Source organism: Heterodontus francisci, chromosome 19 (assembly GCF_036365525.1).
Source record: "Heterodontus francisci isolate sHetFra1 chromosome 19, sHetFra1.hap1, whole genome shotgun sequence".
In the NCBI taxonomy this organism is placed as follows: Eukaryota; Metazoa; Chordata; class Chondrichthyes; order Heterodontiformes; family Heterodontidae; genus Heterodontus; species Heterodontus francisci.
Genome location: NC_090389.1, coordinates 59713725 through 59730094, shown reverse-complemented (window position 1 = coordinate 59730094; position 16370 = coordinate 59713725). Strand labels below are relative to the sequence as shown.

The 16370-nt window shown below is 45.2% G+C and overlaps 1 protein-coding gene across 1 annotated transcript in view; it reads left to right on the top strand.

Annotated features, from left to right (window-relative positions):
* Positions 1–16370, top strand: part of LOC137380344 (voltage-dependent L-type calcium channel subunit alpha-1D-like) — a 487921-nt gene that overhangs the window by 424777 nt on the left and 46774 nt on the right. The window contains exons 40-41 of the mRNA XM_068052272.1: positions 2702–2818; positions 9792–10159. Coding sequence (XP_067908373.1) covers positions 2702–2818; positions 9792–10159 — 485 coding nt within the window. The remainder of the gene's footprint in view (positions 1–2701; positions 2819–9791; positions 10160–16370) is intronic.

The following is a 16370-nucleotide window of genomic DNA, read 5'->3' as shown; positions in this document are numbered from 1 at the left end:
CCTGTTTCCACCCCACCCCACACGCCCATGGCCCATTTGTAGGTGCAGAATGCTCGGCATGCTGGAAGCACATACCATAAACTGCAGGCCCAAGACTCAGCCTCATCAGCATTTTGCTAGCAAGCTGCAGACACCAATCAGGGTCTAGAGGCTGCTAGCTGGTTTAAAGAGGACCAATTTGGGCCATCTGTCTCACCAGTCAGAGCCCTCAGCTAAGTGCTGAGGGGGATAGCATGGGAGAGCAGCAGCCCATGATGGTACAATAAAGCCAGCTGGAGTATGTCTGTTCATCCCCAGTTTCACATGAAGGTAAGTTTAAAAGAAAGAACTTATATTTTAGGTGGCAGCCTCCAGCAGTTGCTTTAATGACTTCTGGTTAAGCGACTGAAGAAACTAAAACCATGAGTGAAGCATACTCAACACTTGTATACTCAGCACTTGCTAACGAATTTCTGGGAGAGGAAGGAGCGTGATGCCTGTTTAAAATGGCCTCCAGGGATGCCTGAATATTACCTTATTTAATTTGGTTTCGGATGTATTTCAGACACAGGAGAAAACACCAGGAAATTGGTGCTTCTCCCTCTGACCTGCGCCTGCAAAATGGACACAGTGGGTCCAATTTACCATCTCCACCCACCCCCCCACCACCATTTTATTAGAATCTGGAATATTTGCAGCAAATGAGTACTAAAGTTGATTCAATCACAATGTTTAAGCGGGAATTAGGAAAACAGGTAAAGAAGAATATTAGACTACAGGGAAAGAACATGGAAATGAAACTGAAGAAGGTATCTCTGATGTGGAAGTAGTGCCAGGACAGTCACAATGAGCTGAATAGTCTCACTGTGCTGAAATTTTTTAATCAGGCAATAAAAATAACAAGCACCTAGAGAAATGAAAGGAATGCAGAAAATTTATTTTCTACACTCTTTATCACCTTCAACCATAATTAAGTGTTTCTCACTCTTTGAGGCAGAAATTGGACATCATTGTGTCTGCTTTACACAATGGGTGTATCAAGGGCCAATTTCTGAACTAATGTCTCGTGCCCAAAGTGTGTCTGAAAGATGTCTGAACCAACATTTTTCAGGTGTCCATGGCAGCCACCTAAAACAGATGTTAGGCGACTTACACATTTAAATAAGGGGCGAATGCCTGTTTTACATTCCTTCTGGGAAATTGCATTATGAGTGAAGCAGGAACTGAGTCTTCAGGATTCTTCAGTGGCTGTTAAATATTTTAAAAATAAATTGAAAATTTGTTCCTGAGGAGCAGGAGTGCTTCCCCGACTACGTCCCTCCAGATCGATTTCCTGACTCCTCACCCCTTTCCCACGGCTCATCTTGGTGAGGCAAGTGGCCTAAAATCCTAAAATGGGCAAGCTGCCTGTGGAGGTAACAACTCACTCAAATAATATTAATGAGGCCCAAGGTCCAATGTAAGCTCAGCTGTAGATAGTGGCCAGTTAATAGGATGGAATCAGTGGCAAGGGAACAGAGTTTGTGGTAGGCATAGAAAACATGGCTTCAGTCTCCCCAGTGTTTAGAGGAAATTTCAGCTCATCTAGGACTGAGTGCAGTCTGGCAACACAGAAGCGATGGTGGTGAGGTAAAGCTCGGTGTCCTCAGCATAATGACATTTTCAACAGAATTTATAAATCAGATGCATAAAATTTATTGAGTAATGTCAATATATTTTGCCAGTCTCCCTTTTAGTTTATGTACTACGTTTCAGGTGTATGACACCTACCACTTCTTCCAATTGATTCCTTTGCAGATGGAGTCCAGGCTTTCACTGATAGTTCGCTGCCATTTTGCTGACCACAGACCTTCCTTGCTTTGTATGTCAGCCACTTCAGAGATTGTAGAGACTAACTGGTTTTCCTGCTTTAACCTGCCTTGTCCCATGTCTGCTGCATAAAGGCCTTCTGACGGCAGGGTTGGGGTGGCATGGGGAATTATGTGCCTTCTCTAATTTAGAAGGACTTGCAGCTCTTGGCCTGTCAAACTGATCTTTATGATTCAGTAATGCCCAAATCTACAACAATTTGGTGAGCAATCCACTAGTTTTGCCTTTCCAGTGCTATTTCACTGCTTACCTGGCTCCCAGTTGCAGCTCACAACTGATATATCCCTGCTCCCTTCTCACTGGCTGACACAATGTTGGTAGAGAATTCACAGTTTTGTCCACAGTATGAAAACAAGCAACATCATGGATAAATCAGCAGCAGTAAATTCTTCCAGTAACTATAGCCAATTTTTGTGAGCGAGATTTTAGGCTTTTTGTGTGGAGGACTTGGACTTTCTTCTGTATGGAATGTGTAATCACATGCAGCCTATTCACAGATTGTGGCTCATGGATCAGTCTTCAGCTCCAAACACTGGATAATCTTGATGTAGTAACCCAGTGTTTCAGCAAGTCGTATCACAAAGAGAAAGGACCTCAGTTCAATCCTACAGTTTCCCATATGGGCTAAGCCATCAAGAGGAGGTACTGGATGTTTCCCTGTGGGAATGGAGAGGGAACTGAACCCTTACCACTCTCATTTACTTTCTCTGGTTAGCTGAAAGATAACATTAGCATGGGCCCAGAAGCCGTCCACTTGCCTCGCTGCTCAGTGAAAAGATACTACTTGTCACCAGAAGAGTATCTGGATATCAATATGAAGTGACATTTTTAGATAATGTATTTTATTTTATAGGCTGGGCTTAGAACTCTACATGACATTGGACCAGAAATTCGTAGAGCAATTTCATGTGATCTACAGGAAGAGGATATTATAGAGGGGACTCAAGAAGAGGATGAGGATATATACAGAGTAAGTTATCATCCCTTTAGTCACTCCTGTTTTTTGTTCCCTCAAGTCACATTCAGTTACACAAATCACTTCATGATTGTTCAGATGGGCCAGAGTGTTTTATCTAAATGAATACTTGAGACAATTTTCTGCGAAGGAAACATTTTATCTTAATTTACTTACAGATACATGAACCAAAAATATCAGTTGGCTTGGAACTAGCTCCTTTTATGCATTTATTTTAGGATTTTCGTATTGCACTCATGTGGCTCTGACCAGATTAACACAACTGAAACTCATTTTACATGGTAGTCTAGCTGTGGTGTAGTCCAATAACACTGAGATCTGATGTAATGCCCTTAAATCCAATGTACAACATGATATAATGACATAACAAGATAATGGTGCATATTGCATCCAGCATTTAGCATCACGTGCTTGGTGTAAGTCTCACACTGCATGTTGGTTCTTGGTGTACTGGTAAGTAGGTATAATGCTTTTGGCTACATATAGTGGGTGTTCTTGCATCCATTGAAACTCAAGCGTACCAGTGTGTATGCACTGGCATGTACACAATGCATGATATACAATATTACATGTCTGCCCTCTGAAATGGCCTAGCAAACCGCTCAGTTGTATCAAACTGCTACAAAGTCGAAGAAAAGGAATGAAACCGGACCGACCACCCAGCATCAACCTAGACACTGGAAACAACAATGGCATACCCAGCCCTGTCGACCCTGGAAAGTCCTTCTTACTAACACCTGGGGGCTTGTGCCAAGACTGGGAGAGCTGTCCCACAGACTAGTCAAGCAACAGCCTGACATAGTCATACTCACAGAATCATACCCTACACACAATATTCCAGACGCCACCATCCCTGGGTATGTTCTATGCCACCGGCAGGACAGACCCACCAGAGGTGGTGATACAGTGGGGAGGGAGTTGCCTTGGGAGCCCTCAACATTGACTCTGGATCCCATGAAGTCTCATGGCATCAGGTCAAACATGGGCAAGAAAACCTCCTGCTGATTACCACCTACCACCCCTCCTCGGCTGATGAATCAATGCCCTTCTCCATATCGAACACCAATTGGAAGAAACACTAAGGGTAGCAAGGGCATAGAATGTACTCTGGGTGGGGGACTTCAATGTCCATAGCCAAGAGTGGGTCGGTAGCACCACTACGGACCGAGCTCGCCGAGTCCTAAAGGACATAGCTGCTAGTTGGGGTCTGCGGCAGGTGGTGAGGGAACCAACAAGTGGGAAAACCTACTTGACCTCATCCTCAGCAATCTACCTGTCGCAGATATATCTGTCCATGGCAGTACTGGTAGGAGTGACCACCGCACAGTCCCTGTGGAGACTAAATCCCGTCTTCACATTGAGGATACCACCATCATGTTGTGTGGCTCTACCACCATGCTAAATGGGATAGATTTCAAACAGATCTAGCAACTCAATATTGGGCATCCATGAGGCGCGGTGGGCCATCAGCAGCAGCACAATTGTACTCAACCCCAACCTGTAACCTCATGGCCCGGCATATCCCGCACTCTACGATTACCATTACCTTCAAGCCGGGGACCAACCCTTGTTTAATGAAGTGTGCAGGAGGGCATGCCAGGAGCAGCACCAGGCACACCTAAAAATGAGGTGTCAGCCTGGTGAAGCTACACCACAGGACTACTACCATGCCCAACAGCGGAAACAGCATGCGTTAGACCAGGCTAAGTGATCCCAAAACCAACGGATCAGATCTAAGCTCTGCAATCCTGTGATATCCAGTCATGAATCGTGGTGGACAATTGAACAACTAACAGGAGGAGGAGACTCCACAAGTATCCCTATCCTTAAAGATGGGGGAGCCCAGCACATCAGTGCAAAAGGCAAGGCTGAAGCATTTGCAACAGTCTTCAGCCAGATTTGCTGAGTGGGTGATCCATGAGGTCCCCAACATCACAGATGTTAGTTTTCAGCCAATCCAATTCATTTCATGTGATATCAAGAAACGAATGAAGGCACTGGATACTGCAAAGGCTATGGCCCTGACAACATTCCGGCAATAGTACTGAAGACCTGTGCTCCAGAATTTGCTGCGCCCCTAGCCAAGCTGTTCCAGTACAGCTACAACACTGGCATCTACCCGGCAATGTGGAAAATTGTCCAACTATGTCCTGTACACAAAAAACACGACAAAACCAACCCAGCCAATTACTGCCCTATCAGTCTACTCTTCATCAGGAAAATGATGGAAGGGGTCATCCACAGTGCTATCAAGTGGCACTTGCTCAGCAAGGATAAACTGTCACTTTGGCATGGATTAATCAGGTATAGTCAGCATGGATTTTCTAAGGGAAGGTCATGTCTTACTAACTTAATTGAATTTTTTGAGGAAATAACAAGGAGGATTGATGGGGGTAGTGCAGTGGATGTTGTCTACATGGATTTAATAAGGCATTTGACAAGGTCCCACATGGCAGACTCATCAGAAAACTAAAAGCCCATGGGATACAGGAGAATGTGGCGAGTTGGATCCAAAATTGGTTCAGTGACAGGAAACAAAGTGTAACGGTCGACGGATGTTTTTGCAAATGGAAGGTGATTTCCAGTGGCATTCCACAGGGCTCAGTGTTGGGTCCCTTGCTGTTTGTGGTATATATTAATGATTTGGACTTAAATGTGGGAGGCCTGATTGGGAAATTTGCAGATGACACAAAAATTGGCCGTGTAGTTTATAGTGAAGAGGATAGATGTAGACTCCAATATCAATGGTTTGGTTGATTGAGTGGAAAAGTGGCAAATGGAATTCAATCCGGAGAAGTGAGGTATTGCATTCGGGAAGGGCAAACAAAACAAGGGAACACACAATAAACGGTAGGATATTAAGAGGGGTAGAGAAAGTGAGAGACCTTGGAGTGCATGTCCACAGGTCCTTGAAGGTGGCAGGACAGGTAGATAAAGTGGTGAAGGTGGCATATGGAATGCTTTCCTTTATTGTCCGAGGTACAGAATACAAAAGCAGGGATGTAATGCTGGAACTGCATAAAACACTGATCAGGCCACAGCTGGAGTATTACGTACAGTTCCGGTCACCACATTACAGTAGGACCTAAGTGCTCTGGAGAGAATACAGTGGAGATTCACAAGAATGTTGCCAGGGCTTGAAAATTGCACCTTTGAGGAAAGATTGTATAGGCTAGCGTTGTTTTCCTTAGAACAGAGGAGGCTGAGGGGTGGCTTAATTGAGGTGTACAAAATTATGAGGGGCCTAGATAGAGTAGACAGGAAGAACCTGTTTCCCCTAGCAAAGATGTCACTTACCAGGGGGCACAGATTTAAGGTGATTGGTAGAAGGATTAGAGGGGACATGAGGAAAAACTTTTTCACCCAGAGGGTGGTGGGTGTCTGGAATTCTCTGCCCGGATTGGTGATGGAGGCAGAAACCCTAAACTCATTTAAAAGGTACCTGGACCTGCAGCTGAAGCACTGTAACCTGCAAGGCTATGGACCAGGTGCTGGAAGGTGGGATTAGATTGGGCAGCTAGTTTTTTCAGCCGGTGCAGACATGATGGGCTGAATGGCCTCTTTCTGTGTCATAACCTTTCTGTGGTTCTATGGTTCTATAACCTGTTCACTGACACTCAGTTTGGGTTCCGCCAGGGCCACTCAGCTTCTGATCTCATTACAGCCTTTGTCCAAACATGGACAAAAGAGCTGAACTCCAGAGGTGAGATGAGAGTGACTGCTCTTGACATCAAGGCAGCATTTGACCGAGTATGGCATCAAGGAGCCCTCGCAAAACTGGAGTCATTGGGAATTTGGGGAAAACTCTCCGCTGGTTGGAGTCACACCTAGCACAAAGGAAGATGGTTGTGCCTATTGAAAATCAATCATTTCAGTCCCAGGACATCACTGCAGGAGCTCGTCAGGATAATGTCCTAGGTCCAACCATCTTCAGCTGCTTCATCAATGACCTTCCTTCCATCATAACATTAGAAGTGGAAATGTTCGCTGATGATTGCACAATGTTCATTACCATTTGCAACTCCTCAGATACTGAAGCAGCCCGTGTCCACATGCAGCAAGACCTGGACAACGTCCAGGCTTGGGCTGATAACTGGCAAGTAACATTTGCGCAACACAAGTTCCAGGCAATGATCATCTCAAATAAGAGAGAATCTAACCATCTCCGTTTGATGTTCAATGGCATTACCATCATTGAATCCCCCACTATCAACATACTGGGGGTTACCATTGACCAGAAACTGAACTGGACCAGCCACATAAATACTGTGGCTACAAGAGAAGGCCAGAAGCTGGGAATTCTGCAGCGAGTAACTCACTTCGTGACACCTCAATGCCTGTCCACCATCTACAAGGCACAAGTCAGGAGCATGATGGAATACTCTCCAATGCTCTGGATGGGTGCAGCTTCAATAACACTCGAAGCTCGACACCATCCAGGATAAAGTGGCTCACTTGGTTAGGACCCCATCCATCACCTTCAACATTCACTCCCTTTACTACCGACACACAGTGGCAGCAGTGTATACCATCTACAAGATGCACTGCTGCAACGCACCAAGTCTCCTTCAACAGCACCTTCCAAACCTGTGATCTTGACCACCTAGAAGAACAAGGGCAGCAGCATGGGAACACCACCACCTGCAAGTTCCCCTCCAAACCACACACGATCCTGTCTTGGAAGTATATCGCCATTCCTTCACTGTCACTGGGTCAATATCCTGGAACTCCCTTCCTAACAGCACTTTTGGTGTACCTACACCCCAAGGACTGCAGCAGTTCAAGAAGACAGCTCACCACCACCTTCTCAAGGGCAATTAGGGATGGACAACAAACACTGGCCTAGCCAGCGACGTCCACTTCCCATGAATGAATTAAAAAAAAACACTATGCTACTTTAAATACCAGAGGAAAACAGAGCTCCAGATAGACTGCATCCAGTATATCTTGGCTAACAAAACTCAGCCAACATTACTCAGTGAGGTAGAAATTCCTCTTCATTGGTGTCTAGGTCATTGAAGTCAATGGTACTGAATGTCAGGTGGGGCACATAACTAGCGGCCAGAGCGATACTGCCAGTTTTGCCATACTACCCAAGAAGAATTTCTACGAAATTTCCATTTCTACGGATATGCTTTACTCAGGTAGGAAGGTTTCTTCGTTAAGGACATTAGTGAAAGCTGAAATGACTAATTGCTCAGTATCCAACTGCCGTGGGCATCCCTGTAATAGTGATAAATAACAGTCATATTAAATCAGGAACTGCTTTAATATTTCTGTCATTTCTAACAAAGGAAATTTTTGGAACGCAGAGACTATTTAGCTCAACCATCTGACTTTTTTGATCAACCTCAGTGCTGCCTTCCAACATAACTTGCACAGAAATGATCAACCCTTACCAATAGGTTCACTGATGTAATGCAAACTGGCATCCAAGCTACAAAGACTTTTTTTTAAGTGTCACGGTAAATTTTAAAATACCCTTTTTGTCTCTTTTGCTCAATTTATCAGGCCACTTGGTTTAATAAACATTACAAGTCATATATGCTGAAGGGGTTCTTCAAATGTGTTTAAAGATAAAGAATGAGAATAGCCTAAACTCAATGCTGTAGAGTCAGCAACCTAATTTAAAAGACAAGAAAGAACTGATGCAGGCAGACTGAGGTGACAGAGATAATATAATTGAATGAAAATGTAAATTGGCATAGCAACAAATTACTAATATATGACTTTGACTGTGTCAGTACCACTGGGACCCATGAAGTTATGACATGACAATATCATGATGCACAATGAAGCCATTATTTATACTCACCTAATAGTGGGATAAAGTTAGATCAAATAAAATAATGAAAAGTTTTGAGTTGCACTTACAATTATTTACATTAAAAGTCTGCAACAAATAAGAAAGCAAAGTGGCATTTAATTAAATATATTTTATACCATACCATTGAGTAAGTACCATTCTGCATGTGAAAGGAATCCACACAAATTCACTCATGCTTGCACCAATTATGAGTTATTCATCCCTCTCATAGCAGTACATGTCTGTTACTGTTATTTTTATTTTTACCTCATTGATTTCCTTTTCATTAACGAGGCCTGGACAACGTATGTCAGCCAAGAGTGACGTCTCAACTCATTCCATCTTCGCTGCCTCCGGAGAATCCTTGGCATCAGGTGGCAGGACCATATCTCCAACGCAGAAATCCTCAAGGCGGCCAACATCCCCAGCATATACATCCTACTGAGCCAGCGGCACTTGAGATGGCTTGGCCATGTGAGCCGCATGGAAGATGGCAGGATCCCCAAGGATGCATTGTACAGCGATCTTGTCACTGGTATCAGACCCACCGGCCATCCGTGTCTCTGCTTTAAAGATGTCTGCAAACGCGACATGAAATCCTGTAACATTGACCACAAGTCGTGGGAGTCAGTTGCCAGTGATCGTCAGAGCTGGTGGACAGCCATAAAGGCGGGGCTAAAGAGTGGCGAGTCGAAGAGACTTAGCAGTTGGCAGGAAAAAAGACAGAAGCGCAAGGAGAGAGCCAACAGTGTTACAGCCCTGACAACCAATTTTATCTGCAGCATCTGTGGAAGAGTCTGTCACTCTAGAATTGGCCTTTATAGCCACTCCAGGCGCTGCTTCACAAACCACTGACCACCTCTAGGCATTTACCCATTGTCTCTCGAGACAAGGAGGCCAAAGAAGAGCATCAAGGACCAAGAGGAAACTTATCTGTATTACTGCAATAAGAACTTTTATTCAATGACCTACAGCTAATAATGAGGCTGTCAATTTTGGTGCCATACCTTAAATTTCTGGGGCTGAGGGGCTGCAGGAGTAGCATAATCTGAATAGAACTTGAGGCAAAACCAGCTTCCATCATGTTTCCAGATTAAAGATAGATTTTAATAATTCTTAATTGGACTCAATTTTAATTATTTTTCTTTTGATATTTCGCAGAGAAGTGGTGGCCTCTTTGGCAATCATGTCAACCATGTGTTTGGAGAAGAACAGAATTTCATCCACCAAACAAATGCTACACAGCGGCCCCTGCAGTTGAAACGGCCGTCAACTCCACCAATAGCTGACTCTGACAAATCCCCTTCTTCCTCCAACTTTGAGAATTCTATATCCCACAACCAATTTAACCACAGTTTTTCAGGAAAGGTATCACCAAATTCCACCAATGCCAATCTCAATAATGCCAATGTGTCCAAAATTACAAATGGAAAGCACCCCGGCTTCTTAAATCATGAGCAAGCAACTGGAAAAAATTGCAACTCCCACACATTGTCTGTTGAAAAACCAAGAAAGTCAAGTACCAGAAGGTAAGAATTTTCAACTCATTTTTTCTGTAAAGAAAGCAGTGAGTTTTTTAAATTAAAACTAGTTCATTGTGACAATGTGCAGGGCCAACTAATGTTCAGCAATTAAAATAATAGGCCGCTGCTTTAGAAAAAATTCTAAAGTCTGCCTAAAAAAGTCTAAAATCCTTTGCTGTTCTAAAGAAATATGTCATAGATATGTCATGTATATATCACAATAAATTTTAAAAAGTTGCCTTTTTGTTAAGGAAATTTGTTCCGTGATATGTGAAAAGTTGTAAACATGGCAATTTCAAATACTTCTCTACTTGCCACTAGCCTAAACAGGCTGATAATGAATCTAAACAGCAGGAGTTCAGTTTTGCCCTGCATTGACATGTGGGATTTTAGAGATTATTGCAGCGAAACCAACTTAAGGAAAATTTATAATAAAAGCAAAATACTGGGGATGCTGGAAATCTGAAACAAAAACAAGAAATGCTGGATTCACTCAGCAGGTCTGGCAGCATCTGTGGAAAGAGAAGCAGAGTTAACGTTTCGGGTCAGTGACCCTTCTTCGGAACTGACAAATATTAGAAAGGTCACAGATTATAAACAAGTGAGGTGGGGGTTGGGCAAGAGATAACAAAGGAGAAGGTGCAGATTGGACCAGGCCACATAGCTGACCAAAAGGTCACGGAGCAAAGGCAAACAATATGTTAATGGTGTGTTGAAAGACAAAGCATTAGTACAGATTAGGTGTGAATATACTGAATATTGAACATCAGCAAGTGCAAACCTGAAGAAAAACAACCTGAAAAAAACAGTGGGTAAGCAAACTGAACAAACTAAGATGAAATGAAATAAATGCAAAAAAAGATTGTAAAAGATGTAAAAAGGAATGCAAAAAAAAAAAAGGAAGAAAAAATAACTAAAAATGACTAAAAATGAAAGTAAAGTGGGGGGCTGTCATGCTCTGAAATTATTGAACTCAATGTTCAGTCTGGCAGGCTGTAGTGTGCCTAATCGGTAGATGAGATGCTGTTCCTCGAGCTTGCGTTGATGTTCACTGGAACACTGCAGCAATCCCAGGACAGAGATGTGAGCATGAGAGCAGGGGGGAGTGTTGAAATGGCAAGCAACCGGAAGCTCAGGGTCCTGCTTGCGGACTGAGCGGAGATGTTCCGCAAAGCGGTCACCCAGTCTGCGCTTGGTCTCCCCAATGTAGAGGAGACCACACTGTGAGCAGCGAATACAGTATACTACATTGAAAGAAGTACAAGTAAATCGCTGCTTCACCTGAAAGGAGTGTTTGGGGCCTGGGATAGTGAGGAGAGAGGAGGTAAATGGGCAGGTATTACACCTCCTGCGATTGCAAGGGAAGGTGCCCTGGGACGGGGACGAGGTGGTGGGGGTAATGGAGGAGTGGACCAGGGTGTCGCGGAGGGAACGATCCCTTCGGAATGCTGACAGGGGAAGGGAGGGGAAGATGCGACTGGTAGTGGCATCACGCTGGAGGTGGTGAAAATGGCGGAGGATGATCCTTTGGATATGGAGGCTGGTGGGATGAAAAGTGAGGACAAGGGGAACCCTGTCACGGTTCTGGGAGGGAGGGGAAGGGGTGAGGGTAGAGGTGCGGGGAATGGGTCGGACACGGTTGAGGGCCCTGTCAACCACAGTGGGGGGAAATCCTCGGTTGAGGAAAAAGGAGGTCATATCAGAAGCACCGTCATGGAAGGTAGCATCATAGCAGATGCGTCGGAGACGGAGAAACTGGGAGAATGGAATGGAGTCCTTACAGGAGGTAGGGTGTGAAGAAGTGTAGTCAAGGTAGCTGTGGGAGTCAGTGGGCTTATAATGGATATTGGTAGACAACCTATCCCCAGAGATGGAGACAGAGAAGTCGAGGAAGGGAAGGGAAGTGTCAGAGATGGACCATGTAAAGGTGAGAGAAGGGTGGAAATTGGAAGCAAAGTTGATAAAGTTTTCTAGTTCGGGGCGGGAGCAGGAAACGGCACCGATACAGTCATCAATGTACCGGAAAAAGAGTTGGGGGAGGGGGCCTGAGTAGGACTGGAACAAGTAAAAGGTGTCGCTATGGGTACCCGCATGGGTCCTAGTTATGCCTGTCTTTTTGTGGGATATGTCGAGCATTCTTTGTTCCAGTCCTACTCAGGCCCCCTCCCCCAACTCTTTTTCCGGTACATTGATGACTGTATCGGTGCCGTTTCCTGCTCCCGCCCCGAACTAGAAAACTTTATCAACTTTGCTTCCAATTTCCACCCTTCTCTCACCTTTACATGGTCCATCTCTGACACTTCCCTTCCCTTCCTCGACTTCTCTGTCTCCATCTCTGGGGATAGGTTGTCTACCAATATCCATTATAAGCCCACTGACTCCCACAGCTACCTCGACTACACTTCTTCACACCCTACCTCCTGTAAGGACTCCATTCCATTCTCCCAGTTTCTCCGTCTCCGACGCATCTGCTCTGATGATGCTACCTTCCATGACGGTGCTTCTGATATGACCTCCTTTTTCCTCAACCGAGGATTTCCCCCCACTGTGGTTGACAGGGCCCTCAACCGTGTCCGACCCATTCCCCGCACCTCTACCCTCACCCCTTCCCCTCCCTCCCAGAACCGTGACAGGGTTCCCCTTGTCCTCACTTTTCATCCCACCAGCCTCCATATCCAAAGGATCATCCTCCGCCATTTTCGCCACCTCCAGCGTGATGCCACTACCAGTCGCATCTTCCCCTCCCTTCCCCTGTCAGTATTCCGAAGGGATCGTTCCCTCCGCGACACCCTGGTCCACTCCTCCATTACCCCCACCACCTTGTCCCCGTCCCAGGGCACCTTCCCTTGCAATCGCAGGAGGTGTAATACCTGCCCATTTACCTCCTCTCTCCTCACTATCCCAGGCCCCAAACACTCCTTTCAGGTGAAGCAGCGATTTACTTGTACTTCTTTCAATGTAGTATACTGTATTCGCTGCTCACAGTGTGGTCTCCTCTACATTGGGGAGACCAAGCGCAGACTGGGTGACCGCTTTGCGGAACATCTCCGCTCAGTCCGCAAGCAGGACCCTGAGCTTCCGGTTGCTTGCCATTTCAACACTCCCCCCTGCTCTCATGCTCACATCTCTGTCCTGGGATTGCTGCAGTGTTCCAGTGAACATCAACGCAAGCTCGAGGAACAGCATCTCATCTACCGATTAGGCACACTACAGCCTGCCGGACTGAACATTGAGTTCAATAATTTCAGAGCATGACAGCCCCCCACTTTACTTTCATTTTTAGTCATTTTTAGTTATTTTTTCATCCTTTTTTTTTGCATTCCTTTTTACATTTTTTACAATCTTTTTTTGCATTTATTTCATTTCATCTTAGTTTGTTCAGTTTGCTTACCCACTGTTTTTTTCAGGTTGTTTTTCTTCAGGTTTGCACTTGCTGATGTTCAATATTCAGTATATTCACACCTAATCTGTACTAATGCTTTGTCTTTCAACACACCATTAACATATTGTTTGCCTTTGCTCCGTGACCTTTTGGTCAGCTATGTGGCCTGGTCCAATCTGCACCTTCTCCTTTGTTATCTCTTGCCCAACCCCCACCTCACTTGTTTATAATCTGTGACTTTTCTAATATTTGTCAGTTCCGAAGAAGGGGCACTGACCCGAAACGTTAACTCTGCTTCTCTTTCCACAGATGCTGCCAGACCTGCTGAGTGAATCCAGCATTTCTTGTTTTTGTGTAAGGAAAATTTATATTTATCAGAAATAAGATTGATCTTAATTGGAATTTAGTCATAGCAGATTTCCTAATGTTTTATCATAAGTGTAAATTGGAATAGAAACTACCTTCAGCCACGTTTACTTAGTGCATGTATAAAAATGTACTCCAGACATCTATGCCGCAAAATTCAGCTCCATAACTGATTTCATTCGATGATTCTATGTATTGCCAGTAGTTTCAGTGGCATGGGTGCTCATTCAGTACCAAAACAGCATCAGTGCCACTTCCACTCACTTCAGGCATGATTCACACCAAACATCATCTTGGTGACTGTGTTAGTGCTGGCTTTACGTGCGTGCTGCAGAAGTGTCCAGAGTAGGCAGATCCTGATGTCATTCATCATGCAAGGTTGATTTGATGCCAGACCTGCCATTTTGGGCCTCACTGCTCTGGTTAATGCCCTCTCTTAAACATGCGTTCCGTAGCAGGAAGGACTCCACCACTGTCACTATTTAAAGGGATTATCAACAACTTGCAGGTTACTTTCTACTGGATGTGTTTGAGGTTTTTTTCTCGTTTCATAGGATGTGCGCATCGTTGGCTATGCCATTATTTGTTGCCCTTGTCCTTCTAAGTGGAAGAGGTTGCGGGTTTGGAAGGTGCTGTCAAAGGAGACATGGTGAGTTGCTGCAGTGCATCTTGTATATAGTACACACTGCTGCCACTGTGCATTGGTGGTGGATGAGGTGCTGATCATGCGGGCTGCTTTGTCCTGGATGGCGCATACCTCCTGAGTGTTGTTGGAGCTGCACTCATCCAGGCAAATGGAGAGTATTCCAGCCCAATCCTGACTTGTGCCTTGCAGATGGTGACAGGCTTTGGGGATTCAGGAGGTGGGTTACTCACCGCAGAAGTCCCAGAATCTGACCTGCTCTTGTAGCCACAGTACTTATGTGGCTGCTCCAGTTCAATTTCTGGTCAATGGTAACTCCCAGGATGTTGATAGTGGGGGATTCAGTGATGGTAATGCCATTGAGTATCATGGGGAGATGGTTAGATTCTCTCTTGTTTGAGATGATCATTGCCTTGCACTTCTGTGCGTGAATGTTACTTGACACTTATCAGCCCAAGCCTGAATATTGTGGAAGTGCTGGGTGCTTGGAGGAGTTGCTAACAGTTGATAAAGTGTGCAGCGAGTGTGCTACACATAGGGAAGGCGTTGCTTGTCACTACAAGGGCTCTGAGCACATCAGTTGCTCTCAGTAATGGGGGCTAGAGTAGAAGTCCTCCTTGGGCTGCAGCATGAGAAAGAGATGGTGCAGAGACAGAAAATAAGAGGGCAAGCTGCTCACAGAGGGAGGAGGAGGAGAAAGGCTCTCAACAAGAGACCTTATCCAGCTACGGTCTTCTGCAAGCACTTATCCTATCTCCACCTCAGCAAGGAGCAGGGTGTTTGGTGGCTTTGATTCACAAAGGAGGTGCTTACAGAACTCTGCATCCTCTGAGCAGGGCGAGGATGGTGCTGCCAATGGCCATGAAGATGACTGGCTCTCAATTTCTTTGCAACTGGATTCTTCCAGACAGGAAAAAGTGACATGGTTAACATCTCACACTTCACCTTCCGTCACTGCAGCAGAGAGGTGACAGAGGCTTTTTATGCCAGGAATGGGGACCTCACTGTCCTCCGAGAGAAGCAGGTGAAGCGCACACAAGGATTTGCTAGGATAGCGGGCCTTCCCAGGGCGCCATCAACTGTGCACATGTGGCTTTGCGGGTGCTGCATCTCAATGGGGAGATGTACTGAAATGCAAAGATTACCACTCACTCAGTGTGCAGTTGGTGTACAACCATGCTCAGTACATCATGCTAGTGAATGCCCACTATCCAGGCAGCAGTCATAATGCTTTTATTCTGCACCAGTCCACTCTTCTAACAGTTGTTCAATCACCACATCAAACCAGAGAGTGGCAGCTGGGTGTCAAGTGCTATCCACTCTCCACCTGGTTATTGACTCCCCTCCGCAACCCCACTACATGTGGCCAGCATTCATATAATGAGAGCCGTGCTGTCACGAGAAACATCATCGAGCAGACAACTGGGGTGCTGAAGCAACGGTTCTGCTGCCTCGACCAGTCTGGAGGAGACCTCCAGTACTCAATGGAGCAGGTGTCCTGAATCATGGTGGTCTGCTGCATCATCCACAACCTGCATGCTGGGGATTCGGTAAACACCTTATGAGGAGGAGGAAGAGGAGGAGGAGGAAGGGAGGAGGTAGCTGGTGTATCCACATTCTGGAGTGGCTGTCTGTGAGCACATCATTCAATTCCGGTTCCTCTTAATGCAACTCCAGATTCCTGTTGCACAACAGTTGCATACCATGCCAAGCCTCTGAAACGAACCACCACTTCATCTTCTTGGCCACAATCTGAATTAAAAGTCACCACAAAATAACCACTTCATTCAAACAAAACATCCAATATTCTATACAGGTAATTAACC